The following is a 22,280-nucleotide window of genomic DNA, read 5'->3' on the forward strand; positions in this document are numbered from 1 at the left end:
TCCAGCTCGTTATTTATTACTATAGCGCGACACGAATGACCGTTTCATTTAAATAACCATTTCACCAATCGGAACGTCCGGAAAGTTGCGATTGCCTTTTATTCACCTGAAGCTGTTGTTCAATCCCTTAATCAAAGGGGTGTATATTACTGATGATATCACACCGTTCAGATTGCGTCTGAAGTCTGTTGTTGCCAAAATCCCTGGAGTGGAGAAAACTTACTTCCGTGATGATACAGTTCACTGCCGTTTTAAGAACAATAATTTTGTGTTAACATCACCTGATGATATCATTAATAAACTGAAGGCGAATCTGTCTAAAAATATTCTTCGAGAATTTGGCCTTGAGCACTGTCTATAGGATGTCGAGGGGAATGGGTGAAATTTCGACCAGAATAGTGTAGAAGATGCGAACCTTAATGGCGATTCACAGAACTGTAACCCAAGTGTTCTTCATGAATGTGTTTCAGGAAAATATTTCTACTCATAATGTATTATTTGATAATGATTATCATATTTCTAGTGAAATTTCAGTACATACGTTAGCTTATGTAAATGTCTGTGGTATTACTTCAAAGTTATGGAATCCAGACTTTATTTCTTTTATTCAAGAGTACTATGATATTGTTCACTTTTCTGAAACAAAAGTAGATTGTTTTGATGACCCTATTGATAATCGGTATGCTTTTCTGGGAAAGACTCGAGATATTTATACAAATAAATCTGGCGCTGTTGGTATCTTTGTTAAAAATTCTCTTGTGAATAATTTACAAATCTTGGAGTTAAGTAATGAAAATTGTTTTTGGTACAAATTGAAAGATTCTAATAATATATTTGCTGTACCATCTGAGGGTTCTAGATATAGCTCTTTAGAAATATTTGATAAAATAAAAAGTGATATTTTAGATTTAAATGTACAATTTGATAACCCCCCTTTTACTTCATTTGGGGACTTTAACGCTAATTATTTACTAGCAAATTGTCGGATTATGTTGTATATGATAGATATGTTGCTGAACAGAACTTTGATAATAGTATAGATAAGTATGTCTATTAGTAATTTAAGTAATGTTGGCATTCCATTGGAACGTTTTTCTGAAGATTGTAACAATGTCAATAACTATGGTCATCGTTTGTTAGAATTATGTAAGACTACAGGTCTTTAAATTGCCAATGGTAGATGTGGTAAGGACATCTGTATTGTTAAAATTCCTTTAATGATCAGAGTTTGTTAGACTATTTGCTAAATCTTTGAGGTCTCTGACTTTGATCCTATATTTTCAGATGTTCACAATTGTATAAATGTGTGATTTTAGTCATGTTATGGTTGAAAACCAAATAATTATGGAAGATGTTGTTGATGATTACAATGATAATTGCTATATACGTCCTGTATGGGATAATTCTGTTAGACAACAATTTGTAGATAGTTTAGCTTAACAATGAGCTGGTTAATATATATATGGTGCTAAGAATTTTAGTGATGCTTCTATGAATAATATTGCTGAGAAAGTCAAAGTCTCACAAATATTATATAAAGCTGCTGATAAATGCAATTTATTATTAGAAGTTAAGAATAAGCAATCAAAGAGTGTTAATAATAGAAATCATTGTAAGAAGAAGTGGTTTGATGATGAATGTTCAAGGGAAAGAAAAAATTATCTATCAAAGAAGAAGTATCATAGAAGGGTTCGAAACCAAAATAGTTTTGTTACCATGGTAGCAAGTAGTAAATCCTACAAAAAGACTCTTAATAAGAAGTTTAGAGATTATAAAAATGATATCAATAAAAAATTGTGTAATCTAAGGTCCTCTGATCCAAAGGCCTATTGGAGTCTATTCAAATAAATACATGTATAGCAATGATGGCAAAGTTGCCGTTTCTAAGATATCTAAGGAAACTTTCTATGAGCATTTTAGGAAATTAAACGAGGCAAATATTGTTGAAAATGACAATTTGCATACCAGTATAGATTTTGATAATTTAAATTGTAATAATACTGCATTGAATACACCCTTTACTGTGAGTGAAATACAAAAGATTATTATGAAAATGAAAAATAATAAAAGTCCCTCGTCTTTTGATAATGTTCTTAATAAGTGTTAAAAGTATGCTAAAGACGAATCTTTTCTTGTTTTGCTGTGTCATTTGTTTAATGTTATTCTTGATGCTGGTATATTTCCAGATATTTGGAGTCAGGGTATTATCTTTCCTATTTATAAAAATAAAGGGGATGTATGTGACCCCAAAAACTATAGAGGTATTGCTATACTTAGTTGTTAAGGAAAACTATTTACTTATATTTTAAATGAGCGACTCAATGCTTACTTAATAGAAAGTAAAAATCTACTTAATGGAAAGCAAGCAGGCTTTCGTAAACAGTATGGAACTATTGACAATGTACATTCTTTGAAACTAAAGAACAAACTGTATTGTGCTTTTGTTGACTATAGAAAAGCGTTTGATTCCATAAATAGAACGCATCTCTGGTACAAACTATTGTTGTATAATGTTGACGGTAAATGTTTAAAGATTATCTATGATATGTATGATAAAGCAAAGTCATGTGTTAAAGTTAATAATGAATTGCCAGATTTTTTAGTAGTAACACTGGTGAACGTCAAGGTGAAAATTTGTCTCCAATATTTCTTTTCTATATATTTAAATTATTTAACCAAGTTTCTTCTTCCAGTATGAAAGAGTTGTCTACTATGTCTAGTGCAACTGTTAATTGTCTTAGTGACGATACTGTTGATGTTTACCTAATATTATACCTGCTATTGTATGCTGATGAAACCATTTTATTAGCTTAAAAAAAATTAGATCTACAGCCATGTATGATTATTGTAAGTTATTGGATCTGAATGTGAATAAGGATAAGACGAAAATAGTGGTTTTTAGTTCACGTAAGCCTAAAAACCAGAATCTTAACTTAACTTACAATGGTAAACAGCTGGAAACTGTAGGAAGTTTCACATACTTAGGTGTGCTATTTAATTTCAATGGCAAATTTGGTAAAACCAAGAAAAAACTTGTTGACCAGGCTAGAAGAGCTATATTTTCTGTTATTAAAAAATCTTGAAAGCTGTTTTACCCATATCTGTTCAATTGCATTTGTTTAATACTATGGTTATTTCTATTTTATTATATGGTTGTGAGGGTTGGGGTATAGAAAATGTACAAATTCTCGAACAACTACAGTTACGTTTTTGTAAACTCATACTTACGGTAATTTGAAAAGGTCTACACCCATTTGTATGATATATGGTGAGACAGGATTTTGTCCTTTAGAACTGTAGGTTAAATAAGAAAATTGTGTCACTGGAGTAAGTTAATAACCTCAAAAAAATGATAAAATACGTAAAATATTGTATAATACAGTTCTCTCTTTACATGTTAATAAGTTATGATCTCTCCTTGGATCTCATTTGTTAAAACACTCTTGATGAGCTTGGCTTATCAAACTATTTTTATAATAAATTTATTGGTAACTTAAATAGTTTTAAAACTATTGTGAAACAGAGATTGAAAGACCAGTTCTTAAAGAATTAGAAAGGAACCATAAATGTTTAATTTATCGTGTGTATAAGAATTTTTTTTTCGACGATATTTAGATATATAACATTTCAATCTGTGTACTTTGTAAATTCAGAAGAAAGTTGACATTTACATGACGAAAGATATCAAAGAATATGTCATTTATTTCCAAAACGGTGAATTTCATTTCTTATTTGAATGTCACTTTTTTAATTCTCTTTGTAAAAAGTTTATTGATTCAAAATTCTCAAATCATCCTGATATTTATAAATTAGAATCTTTAATGAATATCTCTGACCATTCAACTTTATTAAAACTTGCATTATTCAGCAAAACTATTATTTCAAATTTAAATAACTCATTCTCCGGCAAGGCATGATTTTCTCAACCTGTATGAGTGTATTAACATATAAACAATTTAGATAACATCTGTGTAAGACAATCATGTCCAAAGAGAAAAGTTAAGTCAAATACCGATATGTGTTAGTCAAATTGATCTCATTATTATATAATTTTATGTATATATGTTTTGTTTATCACTTTTGAACAACTGTTCATTATATTGTTGATCTTTTATAACCTTATGCATATTATATGCCTTGGTTTTGAATAAAATTTTGAAATCTTGAATCTCATTCTATAAAGGGCATCACGCTTCGGGGCGCGGACGTTTTCGATTAACACATTTTATGTACGTGGTTATTACATAAGTATAGTCAAGTGTCGGTTGTGTGTAAAGTATTCGCCATTGCAAGTACATTTACAAATTAATCGAAAGGGGATATTGCAAATTAATTGTATGTCCCTCCTTCAACATCAATATTCAAGAACTAGATTATTAAAATGAAACATGGTATGAATGCAAATATCGTACATGTTGCTCATTTAAAGTAATCAGAGTCTGCCAATGCATTATTGAGCTAGTAAAGGTATCAATTAATATTAAACTTTCTATCTGGAGCCATCTTGACATTAAACTTTGTTTTATCTTGAGCCAGATGTTAAAACTGGTCAGTTTGATGTTCATAAATTTCAAATGAATTTACATGTATATATAAAAACACGTTTCATATCAAATTCAATCAAGATATTTTATTTATTCTCTTTTTATTTGTATGTTAGAATGGAAAAAGATTTCTAAATTACAATCTAAATAATGTATCGTGCGTTGTAGTATAATAGTACATGGTTTATCGTTCAAATGCTTTCATGATTATATTCCTGCGCATTTGCACTAAAAATTGAAATCTATTTCCTAATTATGAAATATGGTAAACAATGCGGTGTTCAATGAACGCAACCCCCACACGACCCACAAACTAGAAACAGTGGCAAGGAGCCCAGGGGGCCCCATTTGTTAAAATTATCACATGACAAAAGTGAATATGATCAGTAAGATAATGAAAGATTTAATCAACTACACGTACATGATTGAAATATTTCTGCTTAAATGTTGTTTTTATCATATTTACATTTTCAAATTATGCCGTTGCCGGATTATGTTTTGTCATTATGTAGATTATATATATTCCTACAACTATGAAATAAGAGAGTTGTCAAGTGTTCTTAATCTATTTAGATATGAATCGAGCAAAATATACAGCTGTCTCAGTTTTTCATCTTGTTAAAGATGCCAGGTATTCAGATTCTATAAACTATACAATGTCATGAAGCAAGGTTCCTGATTTCAAAAATGTGGCTTCCAATTAAGCACTAATTCAACAATACACAGAGAACAACAAGTTTGATTAAGATATATACAACGGCATTTGAAAGCGTAGATGCAGTTGAAACCATACTGGCTTTGCATGATTTGAAATTATCCATATCAAATTCTGTGAAGCCACAAATAATAGAAGAGTGACATTCCTCATTGCAAGCCTCGGCAAGATTTTCCGGGGGAGTAACTCTGTTAAACTTCCAATAATTCTTAAACTCGTTACTCGATGCTTCCTTCATTTTCTCTGCAAGATTAGATAAGTCAGCTGCAGTGAGTCTGTCAAGTCCGTAGTGTGAACTGGTCTTGTATTCTAACTCCCACATGGCGGCGCCATTTTTGTTTGCCTTTAAAAGGTCTAGGTAATGTTGTTCAATTTCAAGATGGATGCCTGTTGATCTGTCGTACTTTACTAGCCGGATGCCCGGATTATGTGCGGGACCTATATGTGACGGAATAACATACCTCCAGGGAGTGACTGACGGGGCAATAAAAATAGGAGCAGCTGATCCATCTATGAAAATAAATTGGCAAGCTTAGTAAAAGCAGAACCGGTAATATTTGAAATACATCAGTTATATTTGAATATTTAGTAGGTTTTTGGTGACTGAAATTCTATTTATCAACATCAAAAGAAATTAATTAATCTTGATTGAATTTGTTGTTATTCACCATAGTTATTAACACTGTATATTCAAATAGTAAGGATCGATGAAAATAGTTAATAAAATAATTGTCTTCATCTATGGCATTGGAGCCAAATTTTATGTCAAGAATTATGCGTTTCAATAAATTTAGGAAAATGTTTACCTTTATCATTTTTCAAAATTTTAAACCCATCTGCATGATCATGTCCGAAGTGCATGGCGACGATAATGTCTGTGAAGCCCCGTAGAACCGAGACAAGAGGTTCGTGGTAGACCAAATGCATCCAAATCAAACCGTTGGGTGTGTGTACCCCTGGGGGAATATGAGCTGTTACCAACACCTGTGTGATTGTAAAGAATAATAAAGTTGACAAAGAAATGCTTTTTTGCGTTTTTCTCATCGTTTTAGAAATCTTCTCAGGAAATCAATCTCGTCCTAAATTTCAGAATATCACCGTAGACCATAAATAGCCCTAGATCGTTATAAAAAGACCTTTGAGTCATTTCCTTTCGTTATTATATAGAGCTATTTAGTTTGTTGTATGTGTAACTAGGAAAATATCATAACAAATTTGAACCTATTTTGAACTGTTTAACATTGTTTATGCTTATTTTAACGGACAAACTTATGGGACAAAAATCTGATTTTGACTAACTTGTCCTTTTTTACTTGAAGCATTTCTTTACTTGTCCGTATGATACTTTTAAAGTAAATTTTAGAAAATTTCCACTTGTCCGTACAGGCTGTGGGACATCCAGGACAATACGGACAGTTGATTTTGCCGTCCATATGTGACATAAAGGGATGTTACTTTAAAACCTTGGACAATGTATCTGTCTATAATTACAGTTACCTTTTCCTTGTTTGTTCTAGCTTGTGCAAGAGTAGAATTTAGCCAGGCTATCTGGTCGGCGGGGTCTGTATAATTGAGTATAGCCTTGTTGGATGTGTAGTACAAGTTAGTGTTCAAAGCAACTATCCTGAGCCCATAACGTGTCTTTTTAGTATAGAACGCCCCTTAAATAAATACCATAGTTATGTTATTAATGTAATTAGATCCAATTAGGAAGCCAAGCTCTCTGTTCGACTGTTTTTAAGCACCTGAAAATGAATGATCTCAGAAATAAACTCTTGACTTGTACACAAATTTACAAGAAAGTCCGGTTTTACAACACCTTGTTCAGTAATTTAACACTTGTGATTAAAATAAAGAATGTGTACTTATGTTAATTACTACGCGTTTAACTTAAATCACAACGTTATAAATGCCGTACTATGTTTTCGTTTAAACATTCCAATGAAAAGAACTTAAATGAAATTCATACTTTTATTCTATAAAAATATTTGGATCCTTGTCGATTACTATATTTTGCCATAAGTAAATGTGGTTTGTTATATAAATGAGTTGTCAATCCTGTTTGTTAGTAATCGCAATGCTTTTTTAAATTTCATAGTTCATAAAAACGAAAACATTAAAGAAAAAGTTAAAAATTCTTTATAAGTATTTTAACGACAGATTTTATAACATCTGCACGGCAACATCCTTTCGGGAAACAAAGAGTTTGGTTGTTGCTGAGTTGCCTTCTTCAAGGGAAGTCTTAGTTTGGAAAGAACTGATGCCGTTGTTATAAAGACTTTTTTGCTTTTTATAGAGGGCCGTTCTGTAGAGGTTACGCTAAGCGTTAAATACATACTACAAATGAGCTTCTTACCTTTTCTGAAATTATCGTGCTGAGAAGGGTCATCAAGCCATGACCCCCATCTGTTAAGGGTATCATTGTAAAGCAGATTGTTGTTAGGTGGAAATTGGTTATTAGGAAAGTAATCGTGGTTACCAAACGTCGCATACACGGGTACACCTGGTAACGTTGTTTTGATGACTTCAGTTACGTTTTCAAGAATACCGGCGTTAATGTCATAACTAAGATCTTCATTCTTTCCATGTAAAACTGTATCTCTAAAATAGAAAGAATGAAAAGAAACATGTAAGGCCGCCCATTACAGTAAAAAGGAATTTATGGGCGGAACGGTTTAATGGATCTTTACCATGACAGCCAGTGAAATGAAAGCTACAGATCATGCTCTACAAGCACCGACCTAACACGACCTAATCACGTTGTAAAATATAAGACGTAGAAACATTTGCAGATGTGTTCATATAGCATTATTCATGGAACATTTAAAATAAGAAAACAAAGACAAAAACAAAAAGGATGGGTGACATTCAACGAGCGCATCCGCCAAAACATGAAACGAGGCATTACTTTCGTTAGGTGTTGGATAATGACTCTATTAACGATTTTTAAGTCAATCAAACTTACCCCGTCCAAAGGACAAAATCAACATCATATTTGATGTCAGCCATTGCTCGAACGCTGCTGTTTACAAGTAACCATGGTGAGTCACACCAGAAATCGCCAAACTGACCCACGTTGTCTGGTACATTCGTCTTATTGCAGGATAGTTGTCGACCATGATAAGTAAAGTCATAATGAAAGTCGGTTATATGCCAGAAATAACCTAAAATAAAAGATAATATTATAAAGTTATCGACTATGATAAAAAGTATGAGTATGATTACGTGACATGGCTTACCCGTGTACTTTTTACCTCTGATATTTATACTTTATATAAAGTAAATTTATCTGTTCAAAGAGGGCCTGGTCGCGATGATCGTCGGTTTTACACGTCGCCGGTAGTCGCAAATAATCGTAAGCTCTAGTGTGACTTGGGTTTAACATGACTTTATTGACTCTCTTTCTATTACATATATCATGTACGATAGTGGAGCGGGAAATAAGGTCTCTCCTGTCAAAATAGTGCAAATTGTGATACAAGCATGAAACTTTCAGGAAATCATCTTTAGACTATAGAGATTCCAAAAGTGAAGTGGGCCCAAAAATATCTCTGCTCATACAAGATGGCCGCCATTTTCAAAATGGCCGCCATATAAATTTGACATACATATTAGCTCATTCAGTGAAATTTTTGTATGAAGTTTATTGTACAAAGTAAAATTAAGACTGATACATCATATGATCTATGTGTAGTGAAATAAGTATATCAATATTATCGCTTGACCCACATATATTTGCTGATGATTTGAAATATAAACTAAATGTCTGTCAAAGATTATTCAAATTTCATGTTACCCATTAAACAATCCTTGACCACTCACCTAAGATCCACTGCAGGAAAATTGCCATAACGCTTTAAAACAGAAGTAAGATAAGATCATGTTAGGAGTATCAATTTTTTTCACCACATACAGTTATGATTTATGAACTATTTGTGAAGGTTCGCTTCAAAGGAAACATGCCCTATATCATAGGAACTGTTTCACACAAGAAGACTCATATAATTATATTTCTATACGAGTCCATATGAACTAAGTGATTTGGTCCTATGCCAATAATTCATAATTTTTATTGAGTATCACAGAGTGAATTTTCATAATATTTTTTCTGCTCTGGGAACTTTAGTTTTGGAGAAGACTTTTAAGACAGTTTTAAGTCTATGCAAACATTAGTAACATACCAGGGAGCCATTTTAGACTGCAGGAGCATGATTAAAAGGCCTGTCAATGGCTGCCATGAGGGGCACTTAGTTTTGAAAGACTTATATAGGAAATCACATGTAAGTCCTCTTTTGGAGAACTACAATGACTAGAACTTAGATATTCAATATTCCAGTAACATTGTCAAGTAGAGAAGACCTCTTTAAAAGTTACATAAAACTCTCTGTTCGTCACTTAGTGAACATAGATTTTACATAGTAAAATGTTTAAAAAGTCTTCTCAAAAAGCAGAATGCACAGAGCATAGATACTAAGCGTATACCATCATCTTGTGTCATGAATCTTGCTCATAGAGCCACCTTCTAGTGTTAAACTGAATGCATAAAAATTGTATGATGTCCTGCAGTTAAAATGGTTTTGAAATGGATATCACTTATTTTACACAGACTTCTGTAATAAATTTGTATTCTCTAAAACTACAGTAACCGAATAAATTATGTATCATCATAACCTTGTAATACTCTACAAATAGTTAAAAAATCATGGACAAGATGGTCAAAATTGATCATGCACCAGGGGTCACTAAGTTTATATGGACTCATATAGGAATATTAATACTTATTTAAGTCCTCTCATGAGAAACAATTCTGAGAAACTTGATATCAGGCTGTTTCTTTTAAAGCATCCTTACAATATTTCACAAATCATATATATGTTATGACAAAGTTGATACACCCAATAACCTACGTTTATAAAGAATTGTGACCTTTCCCCAACAATGGTGTGTGACTAATAGGGTCATCATTGCCCTGTTATTGAAATAAAAAATCGATATAATTAATTTATGAATTACAATTATTTTATTTTAAATCATCAAAAACTGTATGTAGGTCAGGTGATATCATTGATATATCTGTTTCACAACACATAGAATGAGATGCTGTGATAGTAGCCTTTTTATATATGCAAAAATTATTATCTTATTGAGTTAGCTTTAAAGCCATTTTCATATTTTCAATATGAAATTGTGAAGGAGTTAATAATATGCGTCAATGGACAACCTTATTCGTGTGCATGTTTGCTCTTTAAAGCATGTTTGTTGGCTTATTGTCTTCTTATATATCTTTACAATTAACAATTAATAAACAATATCAAAATATTGAAACCAGTAATATCACGCAACCAAATTTAATAACTGAGTGTATACTAATTAATGTATGTGCATTTATTGATATTTTAGCTCACCTACTTGACCCAAAGAAAGGCATATATTTTATAGCTTCCTTCACAATTAAACTAAAATGAATTCTACGGAAGCCCATTGAGGCCGTTTTGAGTTAGAAGTTTTAGAGCTTAGATGTTAGATCTTAGAACTTAGATCTTAGAACTTAGATCTTAGCCTCTTAGAGGTTTCCACATAAGCGGGAAAAAAACGCCATATTGACTGAAAGATAGACATGGAGATATTTGTGAGGTAACTTCTTATTATGTTTCTTTAATTTTTATACTTTTTTAACATTGCAGAGATATTAGCTATTATGTTAAAAGATAAGGTGATTATATCTGTATAATCTAAAAGGCGTGTTAAAAAGCAACCAATTTCAATAGGAGGCAAAGGCGGCTATTTAGCCCTTTTGCAAGCTATTTTAGACAAACCTTGCAACAAAAAAACCTACAATGACGACCCAATCGTCAAAGCTGATATATGTTGCCTGTATTTGAGTTAATTCCCTGATTGTAAAATTTGAATTGTGTGAACGGGCATTTTTTGGGTTTTGAAATTGTTTACAAAAAATTTAAATTTTTTTTTTCCTAGGGAAGAATTTTTCTTTATTCCTTTTCCCGGAGGGACCGGAAAAGGATGAAAATATGGACAGGTTTTTTGGTTAGTTTGTCATAAACCCAGTTCCATTTTGGCTGTGATTTTTTGGATTTAGCTGTCATTTTTCCAAAGGGGGCCCTTTTAAACCCAAGACTAGAACTTTTAAAAAATAACTTTTTTATAGTTGATTTAACAAGGGTTTTTAAACTAAACTGAAAAGCCGCCCCGCAAATCACGTACACTTGGGGGACAAAAGCAAGGGACCCAATTTTTTAGCAACCCCAGAGGAGTGCCCAAGGGGGGAAAGCGTCATACAAACCTTTGGGACTCAATTAAACAAATAAGGCATTTTACAGGAAATTTTTAATCAAAATTTCTTTGTACATTCATTTTTGGTTTTTAATTTTTTCAAGTTTCACGTGCATGTATGTTTTTTGAATATAACTGACGGATTCAGAAAACGATATGAAATCTTATTAAACTTTTAACTAAACGTTTTAAAAATAAGTTTTATTATTCTTTCGACATTACGACTAGTGAAGTTTTGTAAGGAGACAACCATTACAAAAGTACTAGGCGGCTCTGTATTTCCAATTTTTCTTTAGAATAATTCTTAGCAGATCATCCATTAAATTGCTAACCTCAGCATTGAGGTATTGTGAGTTGCATTTTTCCATTTACAACAATATTCACCATTTTATTATTATTATTATTTAAACATACGCTGATAGTTTGATGTTGACCTACATATATCATGATCTTTACCAAAAGTATTATTGTAACAGAGCTGAAGTATTAACTTTATTTTGAGTGTGTATGTGGGGGCATGCTATTCGACAAGTTCCTGTCGAGATTGTGATATTCTTTTTTCGTGATAAATGAGTGTCTTTTATCATGTTTTGCAGTTTACTGTAACTTTAATAAAGTTTTATGTATGAGAAGGCAGTTATATTTCCTTCCTTAAGCTCTTGCAAAACCGATTTTTAAAGTTCTAATGTCTAAGTTCTAATGCCTAAGTTCTTATATCTAAGTTCTAAGAACTAAGTTCTAAGAATTAAGTTCTAAGAACTAAGTTCTAATAACTAAGTTCTAATAACTAAGTTCTAACGTCTAAGTTCTAATGTCTAAATTCTAAGATAGTTGAACCTCGTTTAGGCCACTTTGTAGGTCTTTCACTGCCACGGGCCCCTTTGCACCACCTATTTAAAGCCCTTCATTTCAAACAATCAAGACGAGGTCTCCGCTTGGTTATACGTCGATTTTGTCTGCATCGCATTGTTAAACATGTTGGCCAGCACATTAAAACATGCGTCTAAAAGACAGGCGCACGTACAGAAGTATCTCGTGAAGTTCTTCTGATGCTGAAACTTCTTTGATTCAAAGCCCCCCCCCCCACACACACACAAACACGCACACATGCATACACACACTAACAAAAAATAAACGTCCTGCATAGTCAGAAATACTTTTGCAATCTGTGATTTGACATATCACTTAAATTTAAGGGAACATGCAACTATAGCCATAATAATGGCATGTTGTTTTTATAAAATCGCTATGGACTCTTTCATCATTTTTTGCCCACTTTACATCTAGTATTATAGCTTGTTATGCAACATTTGCTTGATAAGCCATTATTTGGTACGTTGCCAATGTGACAAACATAAAATTATATTATGCAACTAATGCGATTCCTTTTGAATATACTGATGGCTCCAATTTGTAGCCAAGAGCTGGTCACACCATCAAACATTTGTGCACAATTATGCCCCTTTTGTAACCTTATTGTAAAAATGGCAATTTGTAGACAAATCTTTGTCTTTAAATATACTTATGTAATAGTTATGGTAACCACAATCAGTAACAACCCGCTGATAATTTCATCAAATATTAATACAGAAGTGCACGTCGTTAAAATTAAGAAAAATGGTTATCTTAAATTTAAGTGGCCACTGCGAGCTGGACCTAGTAGAAATGGAAACACGGTAGGATATACCGCTTTTGCAAAGTACACATACATATAATTTTAAATGTAAAATAGACAAACAATTTGATCGGGACATTTATTGAAGCTCTGGTTTGTACACCAGACGTTCCTCATTAACAGTAACTTGAAACAGTTCAATAGGTTTTTCAACAAGATTCCTGGTATCATTTACGAAAATGATATATATTGGGGCACACAGGTTGAAGGCTCTGAAATAACATAAATCTTATTTTTTAATTATAATATAATTAATAATATAATTTCTATAATAATTAATTAAGAAATAGTATAATTTATAATTATGAATGCCAACACGAAACCGAATTACATGCTCATTGTAAGTCATTGTTAATGCTTCACCATCATCTGTTAAATTCAAGGTACAATGTTAACGATTCGTTTTATAGATGTCAAAAGCTTTCTGTTATTCGACGACAACACTCAAACATGTTTCTCGGTTTGGTTACAATGAAGCCGTTTAAGAGATCCATAAAGTTCTTGCATATATGTATGTCTTCTTGATTAACACGATGACCAAAATATGCACACCATAGATTCCAGGTACAAACAATATTATATCAGGTCTTCCGTAAGGTATTTCAAAATTATTTTGAGTTTAGCTTATCATTTAGATTTCATCTAGGGTCCAATTCATTAAACAATGTCTTAGGCATTCAATGTGTACACGATTTGTTATATCCAAACTTTGAAATCAGTAAGATCCTTGAAAAAAGAAATCCACCAGTGCAACCTTGTATACGAAGTTATCCTACCAGGATTCTAAACGCTGATTTGCTACAATCTTTCCATACATAAAACTTTTTCAACCTTGATACGCTTTCTGTGCCGTTTTTATCTGAAAAATGGTTGAAGCAATGCTACCGTTGAATTTTCATTTCCTCCATCACAACGACTTCGAAGGAGCCTTGGGGCAATTTCTATTTTGTTAATGTGTCTGGGTAGTATGACGCTATCACTGCAAGCAATTTTGTCGCTGTTTGATACTAAGAGCCATAACATAAGTCGACTGTACAGATCGATCCTTGGATGCAGAATCAAGATGGCTTTAACTTGTAACCATTTATATGTAAACAAAGTTTATCAGTTCTAATCTTGTTAAATGCGCACCTCTGAGAATGACAGTTAAATCTATGATTACAACACTTGTTCCTGGGTGTAATAACAAAAAGAGCCAAATTCCAAACGTCCATGCCCATTTAGAGACCATTTTCGTCGTCCGGAAAATGGATGAAGAAGATTCTGCAATAGGAAATATAATCAAATTATTTAAATACACATTAGAAAATATTTTTAAAATTATTATAACACTAACAGATACACACAATTATACATGATAATTGGGGAATTACACAAATACAGACAACATATATCAGTTTCGACACTTGTGCCCTTGTTCGTAGATTTTTGTTGTAGCCAGGTTCGGCAAAAAATAGCTGAAACTGGCTAAAATAGCCGCGTATGGAGTTTGTCCCAGCCTGTTGAAGACAGACTGTTGTCTTTGCCTGCCATTGAAATTGGTTGTTTTTTACCCAGATATAATCATTAATCTTTTAACGTACTAGCTATATCTCTAACAATACTTTAAATTACAAAAATAAAATTCAAGAAATATAATAAAAAGTTTACCTCACACATCTTCTTGTCTATTGTGCAGTTAATATGGCGTTTTCCCGCCTTTACGTAACCTTTAAGTTCTAAGAGCTAAGACCTAAGTTCTAAGATCTAAGTTCTAAGATATAACATCTAAGTTCTAACTTCTAACTCAAAATGGCCTCAATGGGCTTCCGTAGAATTCTGTATAAACCAAAGAAAGACAAAAATACACTCTTCCAATAAAGAATACTTTTTAATAGGGAGCATTTGCATCATGATTAAGAGAAAAAGCGAAGAAAAAACTTACGGTCAGTGTAAATTTTGTTGGTTTAACTTTTCTATTGTAATTATAGGATAAATTTACCCCACCCACTTTGACAAATTATTAAAACCTACAGTTTTTATGGTTCTCTCATATGTTAACAACAAACTACGGTGTTCCGTTTGGACACGTTTGGACAATCGTGACATTTTATTTATTCTGTACCCGCGATGCACGATGGTACGATGGTGAAAACGCGATGGCACGATGGTACGATGGTGAAAACACGATGGTACGATGGTGAAATCACGATGGTACGATGGTGAAATCGCGATGGCGCGATAGTACGATGGTGAAAACGCGATGTTACATCGCGTTTTCACCATCGTACCATCGTGATTTCACCATCGTACCATCGCGTTTTCACCATCGTACCATCGCGTTTTCACCATCGCGCCATCGCGCTTTCACCATCGTACCATCGCGTTTTCACCATCGTGCCATCGCGATTTCACCATCGTACCATCGCGTTTTCACCATCGTGCCATCGCGATTTCACCATCGTACCATCGCGCTTTCACCATCGTGCCATCGCGTTTTCACCATCGTGCCATCGCGATTTCACCATCGTACCATCGCGTTTTCACCATCGTGCCATCGCCTTCCGGTGGACATGCGCATTGTACATCTTTATCAACAATGGATGAATGCATAACTATGTATTATGTGAGAGGCTATACGTATCGAGACATTTTAAATATAGTGAGGCTTAAAACGGGATTTGATCTCACTATTAATCACAGACTATTTAACCCATTACGTTATATACATGCCTTTTAACGCCTTTTCACCCCCCCCTTTTTGTTGTCTCAATTGGTGAAAAAATGCCTTATTTAGGCCCCCAACACTTGTTTTTGTTTGAGAAATGTTGTTAAAAAAAGTGACCTCTTTTTCGGCGCGGCCCCCCAACCAAAAGATACCTCAGGGGGTTGCCATAAGGGGGATGTGCCCCCTTCTGTTTGGGGGGTTTGAAGGGGGCGGAGCCCCCCTCATCGCCAAGAAAATTTTGGACTTGTGAGAGGCTATAAATGACCCCATATTGATCATAAGGTAACGTGTAAACCAACGCTGAAAAGCATTTGACTCTATCTCAATCCATTGAGAAGTTGCAGCACTTTGAAATCAATTTTGATGGAAAAAATCAACGCAAATAGTGATTTTTGGCAATTTTGAGATGTCCCCCTCGTTGCCATGGTAACAGAAAATTTAAGCCTGAGCATGTTGTTGCAAGGGGCAATGGTCCAGTCAACATTTGTGCCAAGTTTGATTAGTGTTGAAGCATTTTTTATAGTATTATAGCAATTTTGAACTTGTAACGGGAGACTTTTCAACGAAAACAGCCATTTTTCACAAAATGCTCATGAAGTAATGGGTTAATAAGTGTTGTGTATTAAGATTCAATCATTATAAAACCTTTATGCACTGTGCTTAATTCATTCTTGTTACGGTAACAAGAAGATGAATTAAGCACGGTAAACAAGATGAATTAAGCACAGTGCATAAAGGTTTTAAAATGATTGAATCTTAATACACAACACTTATTAAATAGTCTATGATTAATAGTGAGATCAAATCCCGTTTTAAGCCTCACTATATTTAAAATGTCTCGATACGTATAAGCCTCTCACATAATACATAGTTATGCAGTCATCCATTGTTGATAAAGATGTACAATGCGCATGTCCACCTGAAGGCGATGGCACGATGGTGATAACGCGATGGTACGATGGTGAAATCGCGATGGCACGATGGTGAAAACACGATGGCACGATGGTGAAAGCGCGATGGTACGATGGTGAAATCGCGATGGCACGATGGTGAAAACGCAATGATACGATGGTGAAATCGCGATGGCACGATGGTGAAAACGCGATGGTACGATGGTGAAAGCGCGATGGCGCGATGGTGAAAACGCGATGGTACGATGGTGAAAACGCGATGGTACGATGGTGAAATCACGATGGTACGATGGTGAAAACCATCGTACTATCGCGCCATCGCGATTTCACCATCGTACCATCGTGATTTCACCATCGTACCATCGTGTTTTCACCATCGTACCATCGTGCCATCGCGTTTTCACCATCGTACCATCGTGCATCGCGGGTACAGAATAAATAAAATGTCACGATTGTCCAAACGTGTCCAAACGGAACACCGTAACAAACCCTATTTTGAATTGAATTACAAATAAGAAATAAAGTATTTTTTTTTTTAATTTTGCATATAGAGTTAGAAAACCAAATTAAGAGAAATATGCAAAAAACGAGATTTTTTTCTTGATATCTTTAAAGATATTTTAGACATAAACTTAAAAAACTTTAATTTTCATTATGATTAACATATGATTTGATTATTTTTGATATATTTAAACACTTTTTATAGAAATAAACATAATTTGTGCTACAAATTATACTATAGAAATTTATATAAACAGTTTTGTGTAAAAATCGGCGGCCATATTGGACGCCATCTTGGATTGAGAAGAGGTACGAAAAGTTTGTAAAATTTAAATTTTGTAAAGGAGACACTTTATACATGCTTCGGTGTAAGTTTCAGGTCTTTACAAAAAATTTGACTGAATGAGTTATGTACGTTAAATTTATATGGCGGCCATTTTGAAAATGGCGGCCATCTTGAATGAGCAGAGATATTTTTGGGCCCACTTCACTTTTGAAAACTATGTAGTCTAAAGATGATTTCCTGAAAGTTTCATGCTTGTATCACCATTTGCACTATTTTCTCAATTTCCCGCCCCACTACGAATGTAAATAGATATTTGCTTAAATTGAGTTCAAATCCTCTTTAATGAACTCACGATTTTTTAACACCTTTAATATGTTGAGTTCTTAATTGTTAATGGGCAGAATGGAACGATTGAATGAATAAGGTAATTTCGATTAGATTTTTATTGTAGAGCTATGACATTGAGTTTTAAAATTTTGCAATGATAATATTTGACTTATTTCGCTGGGAAACGCACAAGTATGATTTATATTTAGCAAATCTAACATGTACAACAGGTTCATTGTTTGTATTTCAGCGTTGTTATAAATTAAAGATAAGATACACCGTGTAATTTTTAAGATTTATTAAGCTTCACCTAACTATGCATTCTTCAATTGTAAAACGTCGGATTGTGTCACATTCGGAACACCTCGCTGAAATACTTGTTCTTATCGCTTTTGTCCGAAGTTTAACGGAAATAAACGAAAACTCCCGATTGTCACTTTATCGTTGTTTTATGTGCAAAAATGTCAAAGTGTTCAATGAAAGATAGTAGCACCGACCAAGATAGAAACAAAACTATTTACACTATGTCTTAAAGATTTGTCATAAACATCTGTTGTTGTATTTGCCTGTTTACTATTGTGTATGAACTATGAAAATAACCTATTTTGTAATTTTCATTTGTTTGTTTATGACATGATTTAAAAATGTTTTGAAACTTTTATATCATTTTTTAGTCAAACCGACACTGTAAGGTTATGTGGCTACATTCCAGCTTTAGTATTAGTTGCCCGTCCTTGTATTAGTTCGGACACAAGAAGATATACCGACCTTCCGAAAGCTTGCAACACATTAAAAAAGTGTGCTTTATTTCATTTTATTTCATATTCGTTCGCTGCCAACTAAGAAAAAAAGAGCGTTAATCAAAACACATAGCTGAACATTAGAAAAAGTTTTATTATGTGTTTGCTTCACATGTAATGATTTATCCTGAGCATAACCAGATGTGTTTAAAAAATGTTACTAATTTTCTTATAATGTTGGGAGGTAAGTTGCAAGTAGCGTTTACAAATGTCATTATCCGGTCAGCTTACTTTATACATGACATAATTATTATGGAACATGAATTAAAAGGTATTTACTATATTCGACTTTATATTTATATGTTGTACAGAAATTTACATAATATAAGATTTCTTTGAACATTGTAATAAAAAGTGAATTTCATAAATAATTTACCTGTGTCTGAAATAACCACTTGTAGTGAAGTAAAAAATACACATAGAAAACACAAGACATAAATTCCCTTCTCCATCTTTTCCTTTGAGAATAACTAAACTCTCATTCGGAAGATAAACAAATGTCAGGTAAACGAAGATATGGTGGCTGATTTCGGCCATTTCGTGTCTTCGCCCCTCAAACGTCGAAGGCGAAGATACGAAGCCACTATAATATACCCGCTAATACCGCTTTTGAGGGCAACGACACAACGACACGACATATTTTAGTCAAAATAATGATATTTCAATAGGCAAATATACGAGAATTATATCGACGGGAAGAAATCTGTTTATCGGCGCCCTAAATTTGTTGTGTCGCCGTCTCAAAATACGGAAAACGAACATACGACGACACGAAGACTCGATTAATTGGCAGACTATCGTGTTTTCGCCTTGTGCATTTTGAGGCGAAGACACAGCAAATATAGGGTAATACCCGCAGACACGATCATTTTACAGAAGAATATTTCATGTCTTCGCCTATTAAAATATAATTATTTTGCCTAAAAAAATGTATCATGTCTTCGTGTAGGCGCCCTTAAATGTCGAAGGCGAACGAGCATATTATCGTCTCTTCGTATCTTCGCCTTTGACTTTTGAGAATCGAACATGGCAGAAATCAGCCACCATACGAATGCCAGGTTAATATAACGACTGAATTATTTCGCATCATACAGCAAGGTATACAATAACAGGTGCAGACGATCATAGAGGCGATTACTTTGAGGAATATTAAAAATAAAAATGAAATTAAGACATTAAAGATATACGAGTACTATGCTCATCTTTGGCTTACATACTTTAACAGCAGAAATTTATTGAAGTCTAGAAATTCTATTTGAACAAGGTACATTTATTCTAAACGCTATCGACCATGAAATTTTATAAGACTTCTTATAACATTAGAGCTAATTTGTCTCGTTTTGCAAAACAGAGATTGTCCGGTTGAACTCTTGGTCATAGCCGGGAGCGTTTAGAAATCTTATAGATAACAAATTGGTGTGTATTTGTATTTACGAACATAAGGACATTTTACATGAGATTGCTTTTCTGATTGAGGTTTATCTTATGTAAAGATGTGTTTCAACGAGACCGCAAATTACGCAATCAACGAAGTGATAAAATCCAAAAGAACGACACATTTGTTTCCTTTTTGATAAACATTTTGTTAAACGCGTAAAGAAATAAGAAAATGAAATAAAATAAAGAAAGCGATCCTGCGTTTGGGCAAATCGGGTGTGTAATATTCTTAATACATGAATTTACTTTATACATAAATTATTGGATCGATTAGCACCAGAGTCATTTATACATAAAAAATAGTTGTATATCAACTCTGAATATTATGTTCCAATTTTTATATCTTTGAAATTATTTACACCAACACATGCGCATGAATAGTATCATATTTAAAAAAATGTCATAGCCTGTTATGTCTAGTGTTCCATTATTTTCATTATTTTAAATGAAGCTCCTATGCGTTTATAACTCTTACACTGTATTATGCATACATTGCATTATTCTTACACTGTATTATTCTTACACTGTATTTTACTTACACTGCATTATCCTTACATTGTATTATTCTTACACTGTATTATTCTTACACTGTATTATTCTTACACCGTATTACCCTTACACTACATAATTCTTACACTGTATTATACTTACACTGTATTATCCTTACACTGTATTATCCTTACACTGCATTATCCTTACACTGTATTATTCTTACACTGCATTATCCTTACACTGTATTATTCTTACACTGCATTATCCTTACACTGTATTATCCTTACACTGCATTATTCTTACACTGTATTATTTTTACACTGAATTACACTGCATTATTCTTACACTGCATTATTCTTACACTGTATTATTTTTTTACACTGCATTATACTTACACTGTATTATACTTACACTGTATTATCCTTTCAATGTATTATACTTACACTGTATTATTCTTACACTGCATTATCCTTACACTGTATTATTCTTACACTGTATTATTCTTACACTGTATTATTCTTACACTTTATTATTCTTACACTGTATTATTCTTACACTGTATTATTCATAGAGATAACACATATATTGTTAGTTTCTTGTCATAAATAAGGATATTACTTGCAATAGCAAGGCCAATCTGTTTTTCTTATCATGTTCAATCACATTACAACTTTGTTCTCTTGTGTCAAACATCTTTCTCGATAAATTTTAACAAATACATGTTGGCACCGCGTAACCCTATTTGTGCTCTTAGACTTTTTTTAGTACTTTTTTGACCTACATTTCTTTTGACTTTGACATCTTAACTTAAATAATCTCTTGTATTATCAAACACGCCACCAGTACTGACTGTGTTATCATACATTGCGTTAAATGTTTACTTTATAGCCTAATGTGACGTCACATGCTCTTATTTCGATTTATTATATTGCCGCATATTTTAAGGGGCGATGAACAAAAGGCAAAAAACTTTTTTTTTAGTTTTAGTTTCTCCCTCCCCTTTTGTTAAAAAAGTTTCACGTTTTTATTTTAAATGTTTTTTACTATTTTAAAGGGACTCCACTGAGATCCAAAAGTTTAAAAACATAAAAATTGAATTTCTTACAAAGCTCAAAACAGAACCATATGCAAAAAAAAAATAATTAAGAAATAGACTCAAAAAATTGAAAATCATATTTGTGATATTATAAGCCCTATTTTAGTGTAATCTTTGGTAATTTTTGCAGTTATAATAATTATTTAAGAAAAAAGGAGTGAGTGAATAGTCTGAAATTTTGCTCACTAGCTATTGGTGTAGATTTACATCAAATGGAAAATAAATCTCTCGAAACATTTTTATTCAGTCTTGCCATGTCTAAAACCCTGAGTGGAGTCCCTTTAAAATGTTGGTCCGTTATAATTAAAAATATAACACATGGCTCAACAGTAATATTAATAAATACCTGCACTCCAGTTAACGCACTTTGCATGTTTATGTATACGATTTAACTCTAACAGATTTTCTTCAGAAAGGTCCCCAAACTATGATACAATTTAAAAATAACGCATCAAATTCAATTTCTATGGATGATTTTATTCGCAATACACTTCTTAT

The 22,280-nt window shown here is 33.0% G+C and overlaps 1 protein-coding gene across 1 annotated transcript; it reads right to left on the minus strand.

The window, feature by feature from the left end:
- Window positions 1-5,169: 5,169 nt before the first annotated feature.
- Window positions 5,170-19,290, minus strand: LOC132725840 (acid sphingomyelinase-like phosphodiesterase 3b). The gene is made up of 6 exons (XM_060711024.1): window positions 19,134-19,290; window positions 8,225-8,423; window positions 7,616-7,860; window positions 6,757-6,920; window positions 6,066-6,243; window positions 5,170-5,769 (listed from the first exon to the last, which is right to left on the minus strand). The coding sequence occupies exons 1-6, from the start codon at window positions 19,207-19,209 to the stop codon at window positions 5,252-5,254; spliced, it is 1,380 nt and encodes a 459-aa protein (XP_060567007.1). The 5' UTR covers window positions 19,210-19,290; the 3' UTR covers window positions 5,170-5,251.
- Between the last annotated feature and the right edge of the window lie 2,990 nt (window positions 19,291-22,280).

The sequence above is a fragment of the Ruditapes philippinarum genome, unplaced genomic scaffold (genome assembly GCF_026571515.1).
Source record: "Ruditapes philippinarum isolate M1 unplaced genomic scaffold, ASM2657151v2 ctg380_1_1_1_1, whole genome shotgun sequence".
In the NCBI taxonomy this organism is placed as follows: domain Eukaryota; kingdom Metazoa; phylum Mollusca; class Bivalvia; order Venerida; family Veneridae; genus Ruditapes; species Ruditapes philippinarum.